Source organism: Pangasianodon hypophthalmus, chromosome 1 (genome assembly GCF_027358585.1).
Source record: "Pangasianodon hypophthalmus isolate fPanHyp1 chromosome 1, fPanHyp1.pri, whole genome shotgun sequence".
In the NCBI taxonomy this organism is placed as follows: domain Eukaryota; kingdom Metazoa; phylum Chordata; class Actinopteri; order Siluriformes; family Pangasiidae; genus Pangasianodon; species Pangasianodon hypophthalmus.
The window spans coordinates 33,937,931-33,956,396 of NC_069710.1; the positions used below are offsets into that span (position 1 = coordinate 33,937,931).

At 36.0% G+C, this 18,466-nt stretch overlaps 1 protein-coding gene across 1 annotated transcript in view; it reads left to right on the top strand.

Annotated features, from left to right (window-relative positions):
* LOC113523756 (uncharacterized) overlaps window positions 1–18,466 on the top strand; it is a 507,872-nt gene that overhangs the window by 112,755 nt on the left and 376,651 nt on the right. The window contains exons 14-15 of the mRNA XM_053235375.1: window positions 5,610–5,786; window positions 10,241–10,417. Of these exons, the coding sequence (XP_053091350.1) occupies window positions 5,610–5,786; window positions 10,241–10,417 (354 nt within the window). The remainder of the gene's footprint in view (window positions 1–5,609; window positions 5,787–10,240; window positions 10,418–18,466) is intronic.

The window sequence follows — 18,466 nt, forward strand, 5'->3', positions numbered from 1 at the left end:
GGACTCTGTGTTCAGGCTGATGGTTTGTTTTCTAATGTGTTGTCTATCCATAAAGGGGTGCAACAGTGGGACCACTTTTATTCTTTATTTATATAAATAATTTAGGAAGAAAAGTTGATTATGCAAATATGCACTTTTATGCTGATGATATGATGTTATTTATTGCTGTGCTCCTGTTTTTGCTGAAGTGATAAATAAACTTCAGAAAGCTTTTAAGGAAATAGAATCCCAATTCAAATCATTAAAATTATTTCTAAATGCAGATAAAACTAAAATGATGGTCTTTACAATGACACATGCATCTCTCTAATTTAACACATTCCATTCTTAATGGGAAGAAAATTCATTCAAACCCCGTCTCTTTTTACATTTCCATGTTTTTACCAGTGTTGCCAACTTAGCGACTTTGTTGCTAGATTTAGCGACTTTTCAGACGCCTTTAGCAACTTTTTTCCAAAAAAGCGACTAGCGACAAATCTAGCGACCTTTTGGACGAACCTTAGCAACTTTCCAAATGTCACCAGTACTGTCCTGCGCGAGCACGAGGTCTTGCTTCCCTGCTGCAGTCACACCCCTCTGTGCGTCTGCTCTGTTCAGTGAGTGGCTGAGAGACGAGCAGCGCATTCCGTTGACCGCACAGCAGCTGACATAGATGTGAATGAACTGCGCATGTGCACGCTGTGTTGCCACAGACCAATCACTTACCAGCTTCTCCTTTGTATTAAATTTGAAAGATTATTGTGACCGTTTATTCTTGTCATGCGCTTATATTACTCACTACCACAGGGCTTTAGTTCATTCCAGTTTTTAATCTCACTGAATTCAGATAGTTTATCTACAGACTCTACACTGTACTTATTCCAACACAACAATAAACTTCATTAAACTCATATACACATATAAAAAACATATACACATAATACAAATATAAAAAGTGCATACACAATACAAATATAAATACATACACACACAGCTAGAACATTACACACATTCAAACAGTAACATGTCACACTCTAAAATATATTCCCAAAACTATAGAAAAGAATGGGAGCTGATCCCTGAATTTAAGGGGTGGCTGAAGCTCTATGTGGCAATGACACAAGGGCTTACTGTCTGTACTGCAAGACAGAATTTTGTGCCGAGTTATCTCACATTAAAAAGCATGCATCAACTCAGAAGCACAATGAAAAGTCCAAGCCTTATAATCAAGCCAAGCAATCTACATTGCCATTTTGTCCAAAAAACACTGACTCTTTAAAACAGGCAGAGGCAACAATGGCAATGGCTATAGCAGAGCACCGCTCCATTCTCTCTTGTGACCACATTGGTAAAGCAAAGCTGCTTTTCCAGATTCCAGTGCAGCCAAACATTTTCGGATGCACCGTACCAAGTGTACTGAAATGATCCATGGGGTGTTGGCACCATATTTCCTTAAAAGATTGGTGGCTGATATTGGTGACAGCAAACACAGCCTCCTTCTTGATGAAAGCACTGATGTAAGTGTCTCAAAGTACCTTGGGATTGTAATTCGGTATTTTAGTGAGGACAAGGCAAATGTGGTGGCTACCTACCTAGGCCTTGTTGAGCTGGAGGGAGGGGATGCTAGAACAATAGCCAGAGCAGTTCTAGATTTTCTTGGGAAGTGTGGTCTCAAGAGGGAGAACTTGCTTGGCTTTGGCACAGATAATGCATCTGTAATGACAGGAGTGTACAATGGTGTGCACAAAATTCTGAGGGAGGAGAGTGACTTAAAACATCTAGTCCTTATCCGCTGTGTGTGTCACTCCCTACAGTTAGCTGTAAGCTCTGCCTCCAAAAACACTCTTCCACGTAGCGTGGAATGTCTTGTTAGAGAAACCTATAATTGGTTCTCTATTTCTCCAAAGCGCAGAGAGGCATACAAGGCCGTCTATCAGACAATAAACTGTGGGGAGAAGCCTTTACTGATAACAAAGGTCTGTGCCACACGCTGGCTTTCCATAGAGCCTGCTTTGTCCAGAATCCTGGATCAGTGGGAGGAGTTAAAATTGCATTTCAGTCTCACCATGTTGAGTGAGCACTGTTACATGGCAGATGTTCTACATTCCATGTACAGTGACCCACAGAACCTCCTGTATCTCACTTTTTTAAAATCTATAATTAGTGAGGTGCAGTTTGCTGTTAAGGCTTTTGAGGGGGAACAGTCGGATCCGCTCAAGCTGCTTGACTGTATAATGAGGCTTATAAAGTCTGTCTGCAGCAGAGTCATTAATCCGATGGCAAAAATTGATGTCCTTAAAGAGCCAATAGAGGGACACATTTCTCCCAAACCATACCTTGGCTATATATTTGAGTCCAAGGCAGCACAGCTGAACCTCTCTCCCGAGGAGGAGGACTGTGTGCGAAGAAGGTGTGTGAACTACACCATCTCCTTAGCAAATGAATTGAGAGCAAGGCTCCCAGATAATATGGAGATACTGCAGCACATGTCTTTGTTCCATGTGGAGGAGACACTAAACCACAACAAGAGCCTTACAGACATGGCAAAACTTGCAGACCTGTTAGGATATTGCCCGGCCACAACTGATAAAACTATTAATCAGTGGAGGTCTATTCACCTTCAGAAATGGGAGGAAACAACAAACACTTTGGCATTCTGGGCTGAATTTAAGAAGTATAGAGCTTCAGCAGGCATAAACCCATATGAAGACTTGGCTTCTGTTGCAGTTTCTGTCCTCTCCCTCCCACACTCAAATGCTGAGGTAGAGAGGCTGTTCAGTCAAATGGGTGTCATTACAAACAAACTCAGGAACCGCATGTCCCTGCAGACCCTCAGCTCTATTCTGTATATTAGATATGGTTTGAGGTTGGCTGGAGATGCATGTTATGAGCACAAACTGCCTGATAAAGTGCTGCAGCTCTTTGGCACTTCAGCTGCCTATTAATTTAAGTCCTGTCCAGGTTCTAGCTCATCCTCTGCATCCAATATCACCCCACAGGAGGAGAGCACTGAGGGTATGGATCTTGTGGATGATGACGAATTCTGTCTCAGCATTCTCATGGAGTGATCTGGAATCAGAATCACAAAAGTTGTTAAATAGTGTTTTTTTGTTTCACATACAATGAATTTGTTTTGGTTTTGTGAGGCAGGCTGACTTAAAAAAAAATAAATAAATAAAATTTTAAATCTTTTTCATTTCCTATGTATGTAATGTTCATTATCTCCGTTCAGTTGAATTATCATATTATAATAATAGAGTATTTGAGCATAGATTGACTCCATTTTATGACAATTTCAATCTGTTGATTAAAATGCAGTTTTTTAGTATTCACATTTTTTGTAAATATGCACATAGTTCGTTTGTAAATGTGCACAGTATTTTATTATAATATTATTATTATTATTATTATTTTGTAAATATGCACATAGTTTGTTTGTAAATATGCAAATAATTGAACCAAAGGTTTCTCCTCTAGGGGCAGATGATCACTAACGTCCCTGACTGAAACTGAATATCATTGTTGTGACTTGTAGCCTACACTGTGAGAGAACAAGCAAAATATTGTGTGGCAGAACACATTCTCTGAGTTCTCATTGTCCACGTAAACAGAACTGATAATATCACAGCACATATGCTGTCTTTAACTTACATGTAGAGTGGTTTTTGTCCAACGACGTCGTGGTTCACCGGAATTTTATCAGTGCTGTGGAAGTAACTTCTGGTTAACATGTAGTAAGTTCTGTTTCGGTGACTGACAGAAAATATGTAATTGAGAACAGCTTTACTGGACATTCGGCTATATATTTATATTAAATTAGTGAGCACGGATTAGGGGAGAAAACAGTTATGAAGTGCCGACATTACGCAGCGGCAGAGTGCAGATACGACGTGATGACGTCATTAATATGCTAATGACGCATGACGACATTTAGCGACATTTAGCTACTTTCCATTGAAAATAGTTGGCAACGCTGGTTTTTACATTTCCATGTTTTTACATTGACTTTGTGCTGCTCTGTGTGACATTACATCCTGCTGATGTTTACACACTGCACTGATTTTATGCCTTGATTTTGTGAGTGAACCAGAATCATGAAAATCTGGCTTTAATCTGAGGTTTGTGGTTGTCAGAGGCATCTTGAAGACCAGTTATGTTAAGCTTGGTTGTTCGTCACAACCTTGCGATCACTTTATACAGCCGACAAAATCTACTAGACATTAAACTTCCATCTGCTACCATCAGAGACACTCCGGTCCTCGGACTCAGGTGAGCGGCCAGTCCGACAGCAGGAGCCCGTCGCCGGCGTCGCGAACGTAAACAAAGCCGGGGTAAGCGGGGCGGCCTGCGGGCTAAAGCTAAAGCTCAACCCGCATCGTCCAACGCTACCGAGCATCTTCCCTGCCACTGTACGGTCTCTGGCTAATAAGATCGAGGAAATACGGCTATTTCCATGATTCCCAGCGAGTCGCCATGTCACATGACAACCAAACACCGATCCCTTTACGAAAACACAACCAAAGAGAAAACTCACACAGAGACAAAAGTTCCAGACATAAAGCTAAACAGGTTCACAACGTAACTGTTGTTACAAAATGCTTCCCAAATGCTTATAAATCTCATACTGTGGACATGTCACTGACAAAACGGCTTATATTAGTCACAAGAAAAAACTGAAATAGTGATGAATAATGATGATGAATAGTGAATAACAGAATAATGGACTGCCATCTTTGTTATCTTTTCTATAGAAGTCTACATACACACACATGCCAGTGTAGCATATAGGATTTATTGTTTATTTGTCTCTGTATGCCACAGTTTTAAACTTGGACTCCAACAATTCACATGTGGTTAAAGTGCACATTCTCAGAGTTTAATCAGTGGTATTTTTATACGTTTATGCTTTACCATGTAGAAATTACAGCACTTTCTATACATTTCCCTCCATTTCCATAATGTTTGGGACGTAGGGCTTCACAGGTGTTTGTGATTTACTCAGGTGTGTTTGATTATTTCATTAGTGCAGGTACAAGAGAGCTTTTAGGATGTATTAAAAAGTGCTTAATTTCTAAAAGGATAAACATTATATTTGTATGTGTTTGTGTTTGAGATGTCAGTGTTCTGATATATCATCATTTCTCTCCCAGGCTGCGTGACTGTAATCTCACAGAGGAAAGCTGTAGAGCTCTGTCCTCAGTTCTCAGCTCAAACTCCTCCAGTCTGAGAGAACTGGACCTGAGTGACAATAACCTGCAGGATTCAGGAGTGAAGCTGCTCTCTGCTGGACTGGAGAATCCACACTGTACACTGGAGACACTGAGGTCAGATCATCACTTTCACACTGTGGATCCTGCATTTGTGTCATATGGCTGTTTTAGATTAATAAAATGTTGTCTGTCCTGGAGCACAATTTTAATAGAGCAGCAATAACTGCTATAGTTTTCCAGATTCAAAAATAACAAACAGTGAAATAGACGTGTAACAATCTGGATTTACTTCTGGCTTTCATACACACACTTCATGGGCTGTGAAGCATTGTGTGTGTGTGTGTGTGTGTGTGTGTGTGTGTGTGTGTGTGTGTGTGTGTGTGTGTGTGTGTTGATCTATAAATGTTGATCTCTCTACAGGCTGGAACGCTGCAGTATTACAGGTGAAGGTTGTGCTGCTCTGGTTTCAGCTCTGAAGTCAAACACCTCATCACACCTGAGAGAACTGAATCTGAACCTCAATAAACCAGGAGAATCAGGAGTGAAGCTGCTCTCTGATCTACTGAAGGATCCACACTGTAAACTGGAGACACTACAGTGAGTTACTGACTGAAACACACACACACACACACACACACAGTAACAGTGATTTTTACTGATTATGCAGTTTAATCATTTCTGTTTGTTTTATAGTTTAATATGTGTATTCGGGGCTCTGAATATAAATACTGTACTTTACACACACACACACACACACACAGTGTTTACACTGATTTTTCTTGTGAGGAATCTGATGACTGATTTATTTGCTAGCTAACTGTACTGAATATTTATATTTATATTTATTAGCTAGCTAACTGTACTGAATATTTAGATTTATATTTATTAGCTAGCTAACTGTACTGAATATTTATATTTATTAGCTAGCTAACTGTACTGAATATTTATATTTATATTTATTAGCTAGCTAACTGTCCTGAATATTTATATTTATATTTATTAGCTAGCTAACTGTACTGAATATATATATTTATATTTATTAGCTAGCTAACTGTACTGAATATTTATATTTATATTTTTTAGCTAGCTAACTGTACTGAATATTTATTTTTATATTTATTAGCTAGCTAACTGTACTGAATATTTATATTTATATTTATTAGCTAGCTAACTGAACTGAATATTTATATTTATTAGCTAGCTAACTGAACTGAATATTTATATTTATATTTATTAGCTAGCTAACTGAACTGAATATTTATATTTATATTTATTAGCTAGCTAACTGTACTGAATATTTATATTTATATTTATTAGCTAGCTAACTGTACTGAATATTTATATTTATATTTATTAGCTAGCTAACTGTACTGAATATTTATATTTATATTTATTAGCTAGCTAACTGAACTGAATATTTATATTTATTAGCTAGCTAACTGAACTGAATATTTATATTTATTAGCTAGCTAACTGAACTGAATATTTATATTTATATTTATTAGCTAGCTAACTGTACTGAATATTTATATTTATATTTATTAGCTGGCTAACTGTACTGAATATTTATATTTATATTTATTAGCTAGCTAACTGTACTGAATATTTATATTTATATTTATTAGCTAGCTAACTGTACTGAATATATATATTTATATTTATTAGCTAGCTAACTGTACTGAATATTTATATTTATATTTATTAGCTAGCTAACTGTACTGAATATATATATATATTTATATTTATTAGCTAGCTAACTGTACTGAATATTTATATTTATATTTATTAGCTAGCTAACTGTACTGAATATTTATATTTATTAGCTAGCTAACTGTACTGAATATATATATTTATATTTATTAGCTAGCTAACTGTACTGAATATTTATATTTATTAGCTAGCTAACTGTACTGAATATTTATATTTATATTTATTAGCTAGCTAACTGTACTGAATATATATATATATTTATATTTATTAGCTAGCTAACTGTACTGAATATTTATATTTATATTTATTAGCTAGCTAACTGTACTGAATATTTATATTTATTAGCTAGCTAACTGTACTGAATATTTATATTTATTAGCTAGCTAACTGTACTGAATATTTATATTTATATTTATTAGCTAGCTAACTGTACTGAATATTTATATTTATTAGCTAGCTAACTGTACTGAATATTTATATTTATATTTATTAGCTAGCTAACTGTACTGAATATTTATATTTATTAGCTAGCTAACTGTACTGAATATATATATTTATATTTATTAGCTAGCTAACTGTACTGAATATTTATATTTTCCTTCTGAAACAGCGAATATAGCAAATGTTACAGATTGAACAATCGAATATGTCTGTATGTTTCCTGCTCAAAAGCAAATACTTGTATATACAGTATAACTCATTTAGAATAAGAAGTGTGATCAGGACACGTATCTGAAGTTTTATTTTATTTTTATGGAATGAAGCTGGTAGTCTAGGGTAAAATGAATGCAAATTAATGCACCTTCATTTTAATTTGACTTTTGATTTTGACCTTTTTGATATTTTGACTCCTGGAACATTTTTTGTAAGGCCTGTTGTTCTAAAACATAATAATAATAATCTTTGTTTCTTTAGAAGTATTGTTTCCTGTGGAAAAATGAAGATCAGTTTGATAACTCTATTATTTTAGTAATTGAATCTGCGTTACAAAATAAGGGTCGTTTATTTATGTTCTGAAAAATGGCTGTTCAGTGGTGTAGATATATGCACTTTGATTTGCACTACATAATTTATAGAGTTGTTTGTTCTCATCGTTCTGAGTGTATTTTTGCAAATACTTTTTTGGAGACCTGTTTTATCTACTTTCATACTAGAGATTTCTTTCTCTTTTCATGTCTCTATCTATAATTTCTTTTAATACAAGAGGGTTAAGAAACCTTACAAAAAGGAAAGCAATTTTTTTCTATCTTAAACAGTTTAAAACGGACTTTTGTTTCTTGCAAGAACGTCATTCCACCAAAGATGATTGTAACTTTTGGAGATCTCAGTGGGGGTTAGATTTATGGACGGCTCATGGAACAAGTCATTCAGCTGGTGTTTGCATCCTTAAACATCAGTTTAATGGGAAGATTGTACGCTCTGATTGTGACCCAAATGGCCGTTATATTTGCCTTGTAATAGAAATTTCAAATTTACTGTGTATTATTGTTAATATTTATGGTTTTAATCGACAAAAAGAGAAGGAAAAACTTATTGATCAAGTGGAAGAACAGGTTTTGAATTTACTAACCAAATACCCAAATCCTTTTTTAATTTTTGGAGGGGACTTTAATGTGGCTTTGGATAACATCTTAGACAGATGGCCTCCAAAGTCACCTGATAATTCAAATCTTTATTTAAAGACGTTCATGGAACGATTTTCTTTAGTTGACAGCTGGAGAGAGACTCATCCTTCTCAAAAACGTTTTACACGGTGCAATAATTCTCTTTCAAAGCAGTCTCGAATCGACTTGTGGCTTATCTCTAGAGATTTAAGTAATACTATGTCTGACATTATTCCATCACCACTTTCTGATCACAAATGCATCTCTGTATTTATTCCTTTTTCAGATACTGCTAATGCACATAGAACTACTTCCTATTGGAAACTAAATGTTTCATTGCTTAATTATAAAGACGTAAAGGAAAAAATAGATTTTATAATTTGCAGTTATTGGAAAAAAGCAAATAAAGAAAATAATTTTGGTAGTCATTGGGAGTTAACAAAATATGAAATCGGTGAATTTTTACGAACATTTAGCAGTAAACTGGCGAAAAAGAAAAAAAATGATGAAAGTATTATAATATACAAAATTTCAGATCTTCTGTCTAAATCTGTTATCTGATGCTGAAAACGTTGAACTTGCCCATTACCAAAATATATTAGATGAGTTTTACAAACAAAAAGCTGAGGGAGCATCTGTTAGATCACGGAAAAGATGGATGGAAGAAGGTGAGCAAAATTCCTCTTATTTTTTTAGATTGGAAAAGCAACAAATAAAAAAAAATCTGATTGGAAAGCTTATGATTGATGAAAGTCTCTGTGAAGACCAGAAAATCATTGCCAATTTTTGTGCCAAATTTTATAATGATTTATATACATCTAAATTTAATAAACAACATGCTCTTGATTTTTTTGAATCATTATCTTACATAAATGAATTAGTAATACTGATCAAGCTTTTTGTGATGCTCCCATTACTTTAAAAGAAGTTGAAGAAGCGATTAAATCATTAAAATTAAATAAATCTCCTGGCACAGACGGTTTCACATCAGAATTCTATCATATGTTCAGTAAAAATATAGCTCCCTTCTTGCTAAGTGTTTATAAGGAAAGTATAAATAAATCTTTTCTTCCACCTACTTTATGCCCAGGTTTGATTACTTTAATTCCCAAGCCAAATAAAAATCCTACTTTATGAGATAATTGGCGTCCAATAACATTGTTAAACCCCCGGAAAAAAGTGAATCCCTTATTAGCAAGCTGCAAACACCGCATCCGGATGGAGCTTTTATCAGTGCTGGGGATTTTAATCACAATAATTTGAGGACGGCGCTCCCCAACTTCTATCAAAACGCCTTTTCTCTGTGTGTGTGTGTGTGTGTGTGTGTGTGTGTGTGTGTGTGTGTGTGTGTGTGTGTGTGTGAGTGTGTGTGTGAGTGTGTGTGTGAGTGTGTGAGTGTGTGAGTGTGTGAGTGTGTGAGTGTGTGTGTGAGTGTGTGAGTGTGTGAGTGTGTGTGTGAGTGTGTGAGTGTGTGAGTGTGTGAGTGTGTGAGTGTGTGAGTGAGTGTGTGAGTGAGTGTGTGAGTGTGTGAGTGAGTGAGTGAGTGAGTGAGTGAGTGAGTGAGTGAGTGAGTGAGTGAGTGTGTGAGTGAGTGAGTGAGTGAGAGAGAGAGAGAGATGACACACACACACACACACACAGTACACGCGAAACTTTCTAAGTAAAAGGATAAATTATATGTGTGTATGTTTGTGTTTGAGATGTCAGTGTTCTGATATATCATCATTTCTCTCCCAGGCTGCGTCACTGTAATCTCACAGAGGAAAGCTGTAGAGCTCTGTCCTCAGTTCTCAGCTCAAACTCCTCCTGTCTGAGAGAACTGGACCTGAGTCACAATTATAACCTGCAGGATTCAGGAGTGAAGCTGCTCTCTGCTGGACTGGAGAATCCACACTGTACACTGGAGACACTGAGGTCAGATCATCACTTTCACATTTTGTTTATTTGATTGTCATTATTATAGTATAAACCTAATAACAGTAAAATGTAGAGCAACAAGCCTGACGCATAACAAGAGGTTGACAAAATATTAAACATTTTACTATTTAAACCTTTCAAATATAAATTGTATTTTAAGTATCAGTGATACATTTCACTCTATACTAATGTTGGGATGGTTAATAATCAGATTAACAGAATAAACTCTGCAAATAAATAAATAAATGCAAATCTGTTCACACTAACACAGACTCCTTGAAATAATCCATACTTTCACTCTTTCATTGTGAAGTCTTGGTCCAGCATTGTGTGTGTGCTGTTTGATTGTTGCTTGTTTATCTTGCTGTTTAGACTCTGCTTTGTGTATTGTTTACCCTTTTACACTGTCTAGTTAATGCCTGTGTGCTCATCACCTGACCTCTTCCTTGTTCAGTGTGTGAAGTATTGATTAGCCCTTGGGTTTAGTTCCCCTATTTGTATTTAATAAAAGCCTCTTGCACTTGCGTCCGTCTGCCTCCATAACACCAGCAATGTTTCACCTCCTGCTTCAGATCATATCATAGTACTGAAATAGCATTTTATTAAAGTAGTAAATGATCTGAGATTAAATGCTGAAGCAGATGGTGTTTTGGTACTTGTACTTTTAGTGCTTTTAGGTTTTACTGCTGCATTTACACTATAGATCACATCACACTTCTTGAACAGCTTGAGAATAGTTGGTCTTTCTGGGACTGTCTTAAACTGGATTTCTACATATTTAACTGGAAGACAATAATTTGTTATTCTAGATGAACATCAGATAAGCTTGATATTCTCTGTGTTGTACCACGAGGCTCTGTATTGGCCTAGCTTTTCTATTCTTTATTTTTATATTTTATATTCTTATATTCCACTTTTATAGACCTAGTATATGTTGCTGCTAGGTCAGATTATTAAGAAGCATGGAGTCAGTTTGCATAGCTATGCAGATGATCCACAGTTCTACATATCTGTAAGGCCAGATATAACTAATGCTGATGAGCTTGTAACCTGTTTGTTCAGCGTTGTTGGCTAAACTAATCATGATTTTTCAAAACTAAATGAGGACAAGATTTATTGTCCAGTTTATTTCCAGTTACAAGATTTATATTAGTTTAATTCTTGATGTGCATTCTATTCTTTACACTGCTTATAAAATGTTTATATTTTACATTATTATTATTTTCTTCCTTTTGTTCCTGCTACTATTTATTTCACTATTATTATGCAACAGTTAGTTCTGATCCACTAATTTGATTGGACAGAACTTTATTCATCCCGAGGGAAATTTTTATGCCAGAGGTTGCTCATATAGATATATCACAACAATGTAGGAATAAAAGACAATATATTAATAAAGTAGTAAAATAGAAGTGAAATAGAAAAATAGAGTGAAAAGTAGAAAGTGACATTACACACGATATTGCACTTTATATTGCACATTCAAATGGTAGAATAGCAGAACAATGATAACACCCATAATGCACTGCACATTATTATTCACATTGATATAGAAAAGTAATAAATAATAACAAGAGTAATATTGTGCAATAATGCTCACTTTCACACTGTGGATACAGATTTAACAGCACACACACACACACACACACACACACACACAAAGAGGGAAAAAAATATTAACATAAATTGTAGTTTTGATATTATGGGGACAAAATTAGTGTGAAACGTTTAGGTACAGATCTAAAAGTCTCCTGTCTCTCTCTCTCTCTCTCACACACACACACACACACACACACACACACACACACACACACAGTACACGCAAAACCTTCTATGTAAAAGGATAAACATTATATTTGTGTATGTTTGTGTTTGAGATGTCAGTGTTCTGATATATCATCATTTCTCTCCCAGGCTGCGTGACTGTAATCTCACAGAGGAAAGCTGTAGAGCTCTGTCCTCAGTTCTCAGCTCAAACTCCTCCAGTCTGAGAGAACTGGACCTGAGTTACAATAATAACCTGCAGGATTCAGGAGTGAAGCTGCTCTCTGCTGGACTGGAGAATCCACACTGTACACTGGAGACACTGGGGTCAGATCATCACTTTCACATTCTGTTTATTTGATTGTCATTATTATAGTATAAACCTAATAACAGTAAAATGTAGAGCAACAAGCCTGATGCATAACAAGAGGTTGACAAAATATTAAACATTTTACTATTTAATCCTTTCAAATATAAATTGTATTTTAAGTATCAGTGATACATTTCACTCTATATTAATGCTGGGATGGTTAATAATCAGATTAAACTACAAAATAAACTCAAATATTTTACTGATTTTATTTGCAAATGCATTGTGGGTACAGAAGATCAGTTAGAGCACATGTACGCCCCCTACAGGTGCATTGTGGGTTGTCTTTAGATTAATTTATACACTAGTACAACTTAGAAAAATACTAAATCCTCAAATAGCTTGTTAATTTATGAAAGCAGCGGTCAGGTCCACATGTGCAATGCCTCGTCAAGAGAACTCCCATTTCCATGATTCCCAGCGAGTCGCCATGTCACATGACAACCAAACACCGATCCCTTTACGAAAACACAACCAAAGAGAAAACTCACACAGAGACAAAAGTTCCAGACATAAAGCTAAACAGATTCACAACGTAACTGTTGTTACAAAATGCTTCCCAAATGCTTATAAATCTCATACTGTGGACATGTCACTGACAAAACGGCTTATATTAGTCACAAGAAAAAACTGAAATAGTGATGAATAATGATGATGAATAGTGAATAACAGAATAATGGACTGCCATCTTTGTTATCTTTTCTATAGAAGTCTACATACACACACATGCCAGTGTAGCATATAGGATTTATTGTTTATTTGTCTCTGTATGCCACAGTTTTAAACTTGGACTCCAACAATTCACATGTGGTTAAAGTGCACATTCTCAGAGTTTAATCAGTGGTATTTTTATACATTTATGCTTTACCACGTAGAAATTACAGCACTTTCTATACATTTCCCTCCATTTCCATAATGTTTGGGACGTAGGGCTTCACAGGTGTTTGTGATTTACTCAGGTGTGTTTAATTATTTCATTAGTGCAGGTACAAGAGAGCTTTTAGGATGTATTAAAAAGTGCTTAATTTCTAAAAGGATAAACATTATATTTGTGTATGTTTGTGTTTGAGATGTCAGTGTTCTGATATATCATCATTTCTCTCCCAGGCTGCGTGTGTGTAATCTCACAGAGGAAAGCTGTAGAGCTCTGTCCTCAGTTCTCAGCTCAAACTCCTCCAGTCTGAGAGAACTGGACCTGAGTGACAATAAACTGCAGGATTCAGGAGTGAAGCTGCTCTCTGCTGGACTGGAGAATCCACACTGTACACTGGAGACACTGAGGTCAGATCATCACTTTCACACTGTGGATCCTGCATTTGTGTCATATGGCTGTTTTAGATTAATAAAATGTTGTCTGTCCTGGAGCACAATTTTAATAGAGCAGCAATAACTGCTATAGTTTTCCAGATTCAAAAATAACAAACAGTGAAATAGACATATAACAATCTGGATTTACTTCTGGCTTTCATACACACACTTCATGGGCTGTGACGCATTGTGTGTGTGTGTGTGTGTGTGTGTGTGTGTGTGTGTTGATCTATAAATGTTGATCTCTCTACAGGCTGGAATGCTGCAGTATTACAGGTGAAGGTTGTGCTGCTCTGTTTTCAGCTCTGAAGTCAAACACCTCATCACACCTGAGAGAACTGAATCTGAACCTCAATAAACCAGGAGAATCAGGAGTGAAGCTGCTCTCTGATCTACTGAAGGATCCACACTGTAAACTGGAGAAACTACAGTGGGTTACTGACTGAAACACACACACACACACACACACACACACACACACACAGTAACAGTAATTTTTACTGATTATGTAGTTTAATCATTTCTGTTTGTTTTATAGTTTAATATGTGTATTCAGGGCTCTGAATATAAATACTGTACTTTACACACACACACACACACACAGTGTTTACACTGTTTTTTCTTGTGAGGAATCTGATGACTGATTCTGATAAACATTTGATCAAATCTGATCGTTCTGCTCTTTTCTCTTTCTTTACAGATGTAAGCCGCTTTAATTCTGATCTGATCTGAGTCTCACACACAGAGGATGATGAGGAGAAACTCTTACAGTACAAAGTGTTGGAAAAACATTATCATTTAGTGATAATCAGATGGTGTACAACATGTCAGCACTTCTGCTTCTCTAGTTGTTTGTAAAAATGCACCAGCTGAGATAAATAAACTTTAACTGTACAGTAATGAATCTTTTCTTATTAACAGCAAAACAGAAACTGTAAATGCACTTATAATGTCATTTAATAGTTTTGTATATACAGTATGTTCATGTTTTTCCATTTACATGTAGCAGAAGGAAACATTTATGTTTAAAACACATTATAAATATCTTATAGTATCAGTTCAATGCAGTAATTTGGTCATTGCTCAAAGTTATACACGGTTTATACACTGAGTTAAAGTAATTTGTTTCCTACTGAAGTTGTTAGAAAATTAAGATTAGAAAAGTTTAATTTAGTTGATTATGTACATAATTATGTTTCAAATTTATTAAATCGTGTGTTTATATATATTTAATTGTTTTTTATTTGTGTGTGTGTTTGCACCTGAGTCTGTATCCGTGCTGTAATATAGCGCTGTGTTTGACTTAACTTGAATGGTGAGTGTCATTTTGGCCTGGAAAAAACATGCACACCTCCATGTTCATCTTTTGTTAGCAATAAGCTAGCCAGCTAACTCTGATGAGTGATGTATATTTACCTCCTCAACACAGCACACTGTATAGTCAGTATTATAGAACATAATAACCCTCAAGGATTATTACAGAGAATCTACAAAGAATGTGTCATCATTAGCATAATGTTGAATAAATGCCTTAAATATAAAAAATTATTTAAAAATATATATAAAATACCTGCTAGAGATAGACTTTAAGCTAGCTAGCACAGTGCAGTCAAGTTTCTATGATACTGTGTGTGTTTTTAGACTTGAAATATCAATTAGCATGGTAAGTATTAATTAGCAGTATTTAAACTCATTGCTATGAATAAACCTACAGGCTTTGCTCCAACAAAAACAATGTACAGTGTGAGGCGTCATGGCAACAACAAACACGGTGAACTTATTTCCCACAAAGGTTGTAGGTCATACATCACTAATGACCCATAAATAATCTGCTTTCTTTTAACATTTTACACAATGAACAGTAAATGGCTCTGAGTCCATATAGGAGGCAGAACATGAAGACTTCATTTCTTGATTGTTAATAAGATCTGTAAGAGCATACAGTGTAGAACTGCACAAAAGTACTGCATACAACAGAACTGTGCAAAACAGAATACAAGAGATACAATACACTGTAAAAGCTCAAGTGCAATTAGAAAATTCTGTATGTATATTTTACATACATTTATTTTACAGCATCCTGATTTGAACTGGAAGTTCTGTGTACAAAAGAACAATTTAAAACAGAATATGTGCACACTGTGCATGTTAAAGTAATACATATGAAAATGAAATATATCATTACTGCATTTTAGTACCAGACTACGCAATAATATCACCTAGAGCAAACTGGTTTGAACTGCAAAAAAGTGCATGAGAACTCTGATTTACAAAGCTTACTAATTTCACTTCTCCATCTAAAGGTCTTACAGGTTCACTTCAAAATCAAATGCCTTTGCTTTAGATCAAAAGAAATTTGGTTCCTTACAGTACCGTTTAAAAGACATTAAAATAAAGGATTAATTAAATGATTTCTGTTCATTTAAATGGACAGATTTCTGAAACATCTTGTGCAAAAGTTCAACCATGTAAAACCAAATTCAACAATTCTAAGAAAAATTCAAGTCTGTCAAACATCTGGTGTGAAAGTTCAACCATGCTGTTCAGCAACTCTGCCAAAAAATTCTAATAATTGTCAGACATCTGTTTCCAACTGCAGTATTGCCAAAAATAATCACTGGCATGAAAATGTTTAAATTACAGCTGCAATAATTTGTTCTTTAGAGACTGCACTCTTGCAGTGCACTCACTTCCAAGGTTCACAAAGATTTTCTGGACGGCTTCAAAGGTGTACCTTAAGTCCTTGGGATACTCTATGTTAAGAGCATAAAGCAGACCAAAGAGGAGAATGAAGGCTTTTATGGAGTCTCCCAGATTGTCCATAACTACTTCCTCTTCCAATACGACTGCCACATTGACCACCGTGGAATTTGATCCTGAGTGAGCAGTGCAGTCATTTACCACTTCAAGGATTCCCATTTTCATGCCCTTTGTGCACGGCCCCAATGCATCAGTGTCCTATGAAACACAGTAAATAATGGACAACAGTCAACTATTTCATAAAGAAACTGAAACAACTGAACTGGGGTAAACCTTTGTAAGGTGTTTAGTTTAGGTTTGCAGCAGTAGTGCTTGTAAAAGTTCAAATAAAACTCAAAATAAATGACCAGAATGGTGTTTGAAATTGAAGCTGTCTCTCTCATGTACAAGGGAAGACCATGAAGAACAGTAGACCTCCTGTGTGAAATTACATCCATGGTCTGCCAAGAAACACAGGTTATGGAGTGTCAACAAGTGAGCCATGACACCATTTAGTTTTAAAAATTGTTTTACAGTTACAAAAAAACACACATAGTACAATATAATTCTACAGAGAATTACTGTAAGTAACAGACCTGGGCATCCAGTTTTTCAACAAGTTCTTCCAGTTGACTCTCCCCTACTTGTGTTGCTTTGGCTCTGTACATTTAAGAAAAATCACCCTAACAGCTAATGTGTACCTTATTAGCTAGCATTACCACAACCAGACTTGTTTCCTTTTAGTAGTGCATCATCTTCAAATGAATCTGTACACAGCTACATTCGCTAACTTGCTAGCTACCACCAAAGTGTTAGTTATTTCACTGCCTACTGAAATTGCCAACTAGCTAGTTAACCGAAACAGATCCCTCGCTAATGATGTCCGTTAGAATGAACAGTCTACAACTCCTAACTTACTGATGGAATTTGGGACAAAAAGTAGCGATCTACCACCAGAGGACTAAGAAGCACTATAAACTGGATGGAGACTGAAAAGCTTATTTTAAGCGGTAAGTTAATATTATGTGTGTTTTCACCTTTCCTTTAAGCGTAATGTCGGATGACTCCAGACAAGTAAAAATAAAAATCGCGCGGTAACGTCCGTAAGGCCGGAAGTGTCCTTCTGCGCATGCGTGGAAGAGTCATCATGCCCTGTGTTTTGCTCGGCATTTGAACACCACAGAGGTGTGAACTCTACACAGGTCATTTCAATCAATGTTCTGCTGAGAAACTCCAGTTAAACACCTGCACAAAACTCCAGCACCATCTTCTCCTTTTGAGGCTGAAAGCTTTCCTCCACCGGAGCCTCTTCTCTCATCTGAGCTTCTCTGGCCTCGCTCTCGCATGAGAAAGACATGAATAAGAGTTAATACAACACAAACATTCAGCATAACAAATAGCTGCTTAACAATTAAAAAAACATATTGCGCTCATCATTTCCTCTTACTTTTTAACACAAATTAAAATGAGGACATTCAAGTAAAATCAGCTCTTAACTGTGTTCAATCTTTTCTCCACCACATTAGTAACATCTTTCTTCTAACGTCTTTCTGGTCACATGACCTCTAATTACACACAAAACCTGTTTTATCCAAACTAATAGTTTTTTCTCCCGCTTCCCTCAATGTCCTTTTAGCTTCTCTGTCATTTCTGCAAACTTAAAAACTCGTAGTAGGAGATTCATCTTCAGCTTCCTCTGAACACAGTGTGTGTGTGTGTGTGTGTGTGTGTGTGTGTGAGAGAGAGAGAAATTTTCTGGTACAGAAGCAGAAACACCTCTATGGCATCAAAATGCTTCATTGTGTGACTTCACTCCGTGACATCGTTCCCCACAGACACAAGTGTTCCTGATAATATACACTAAC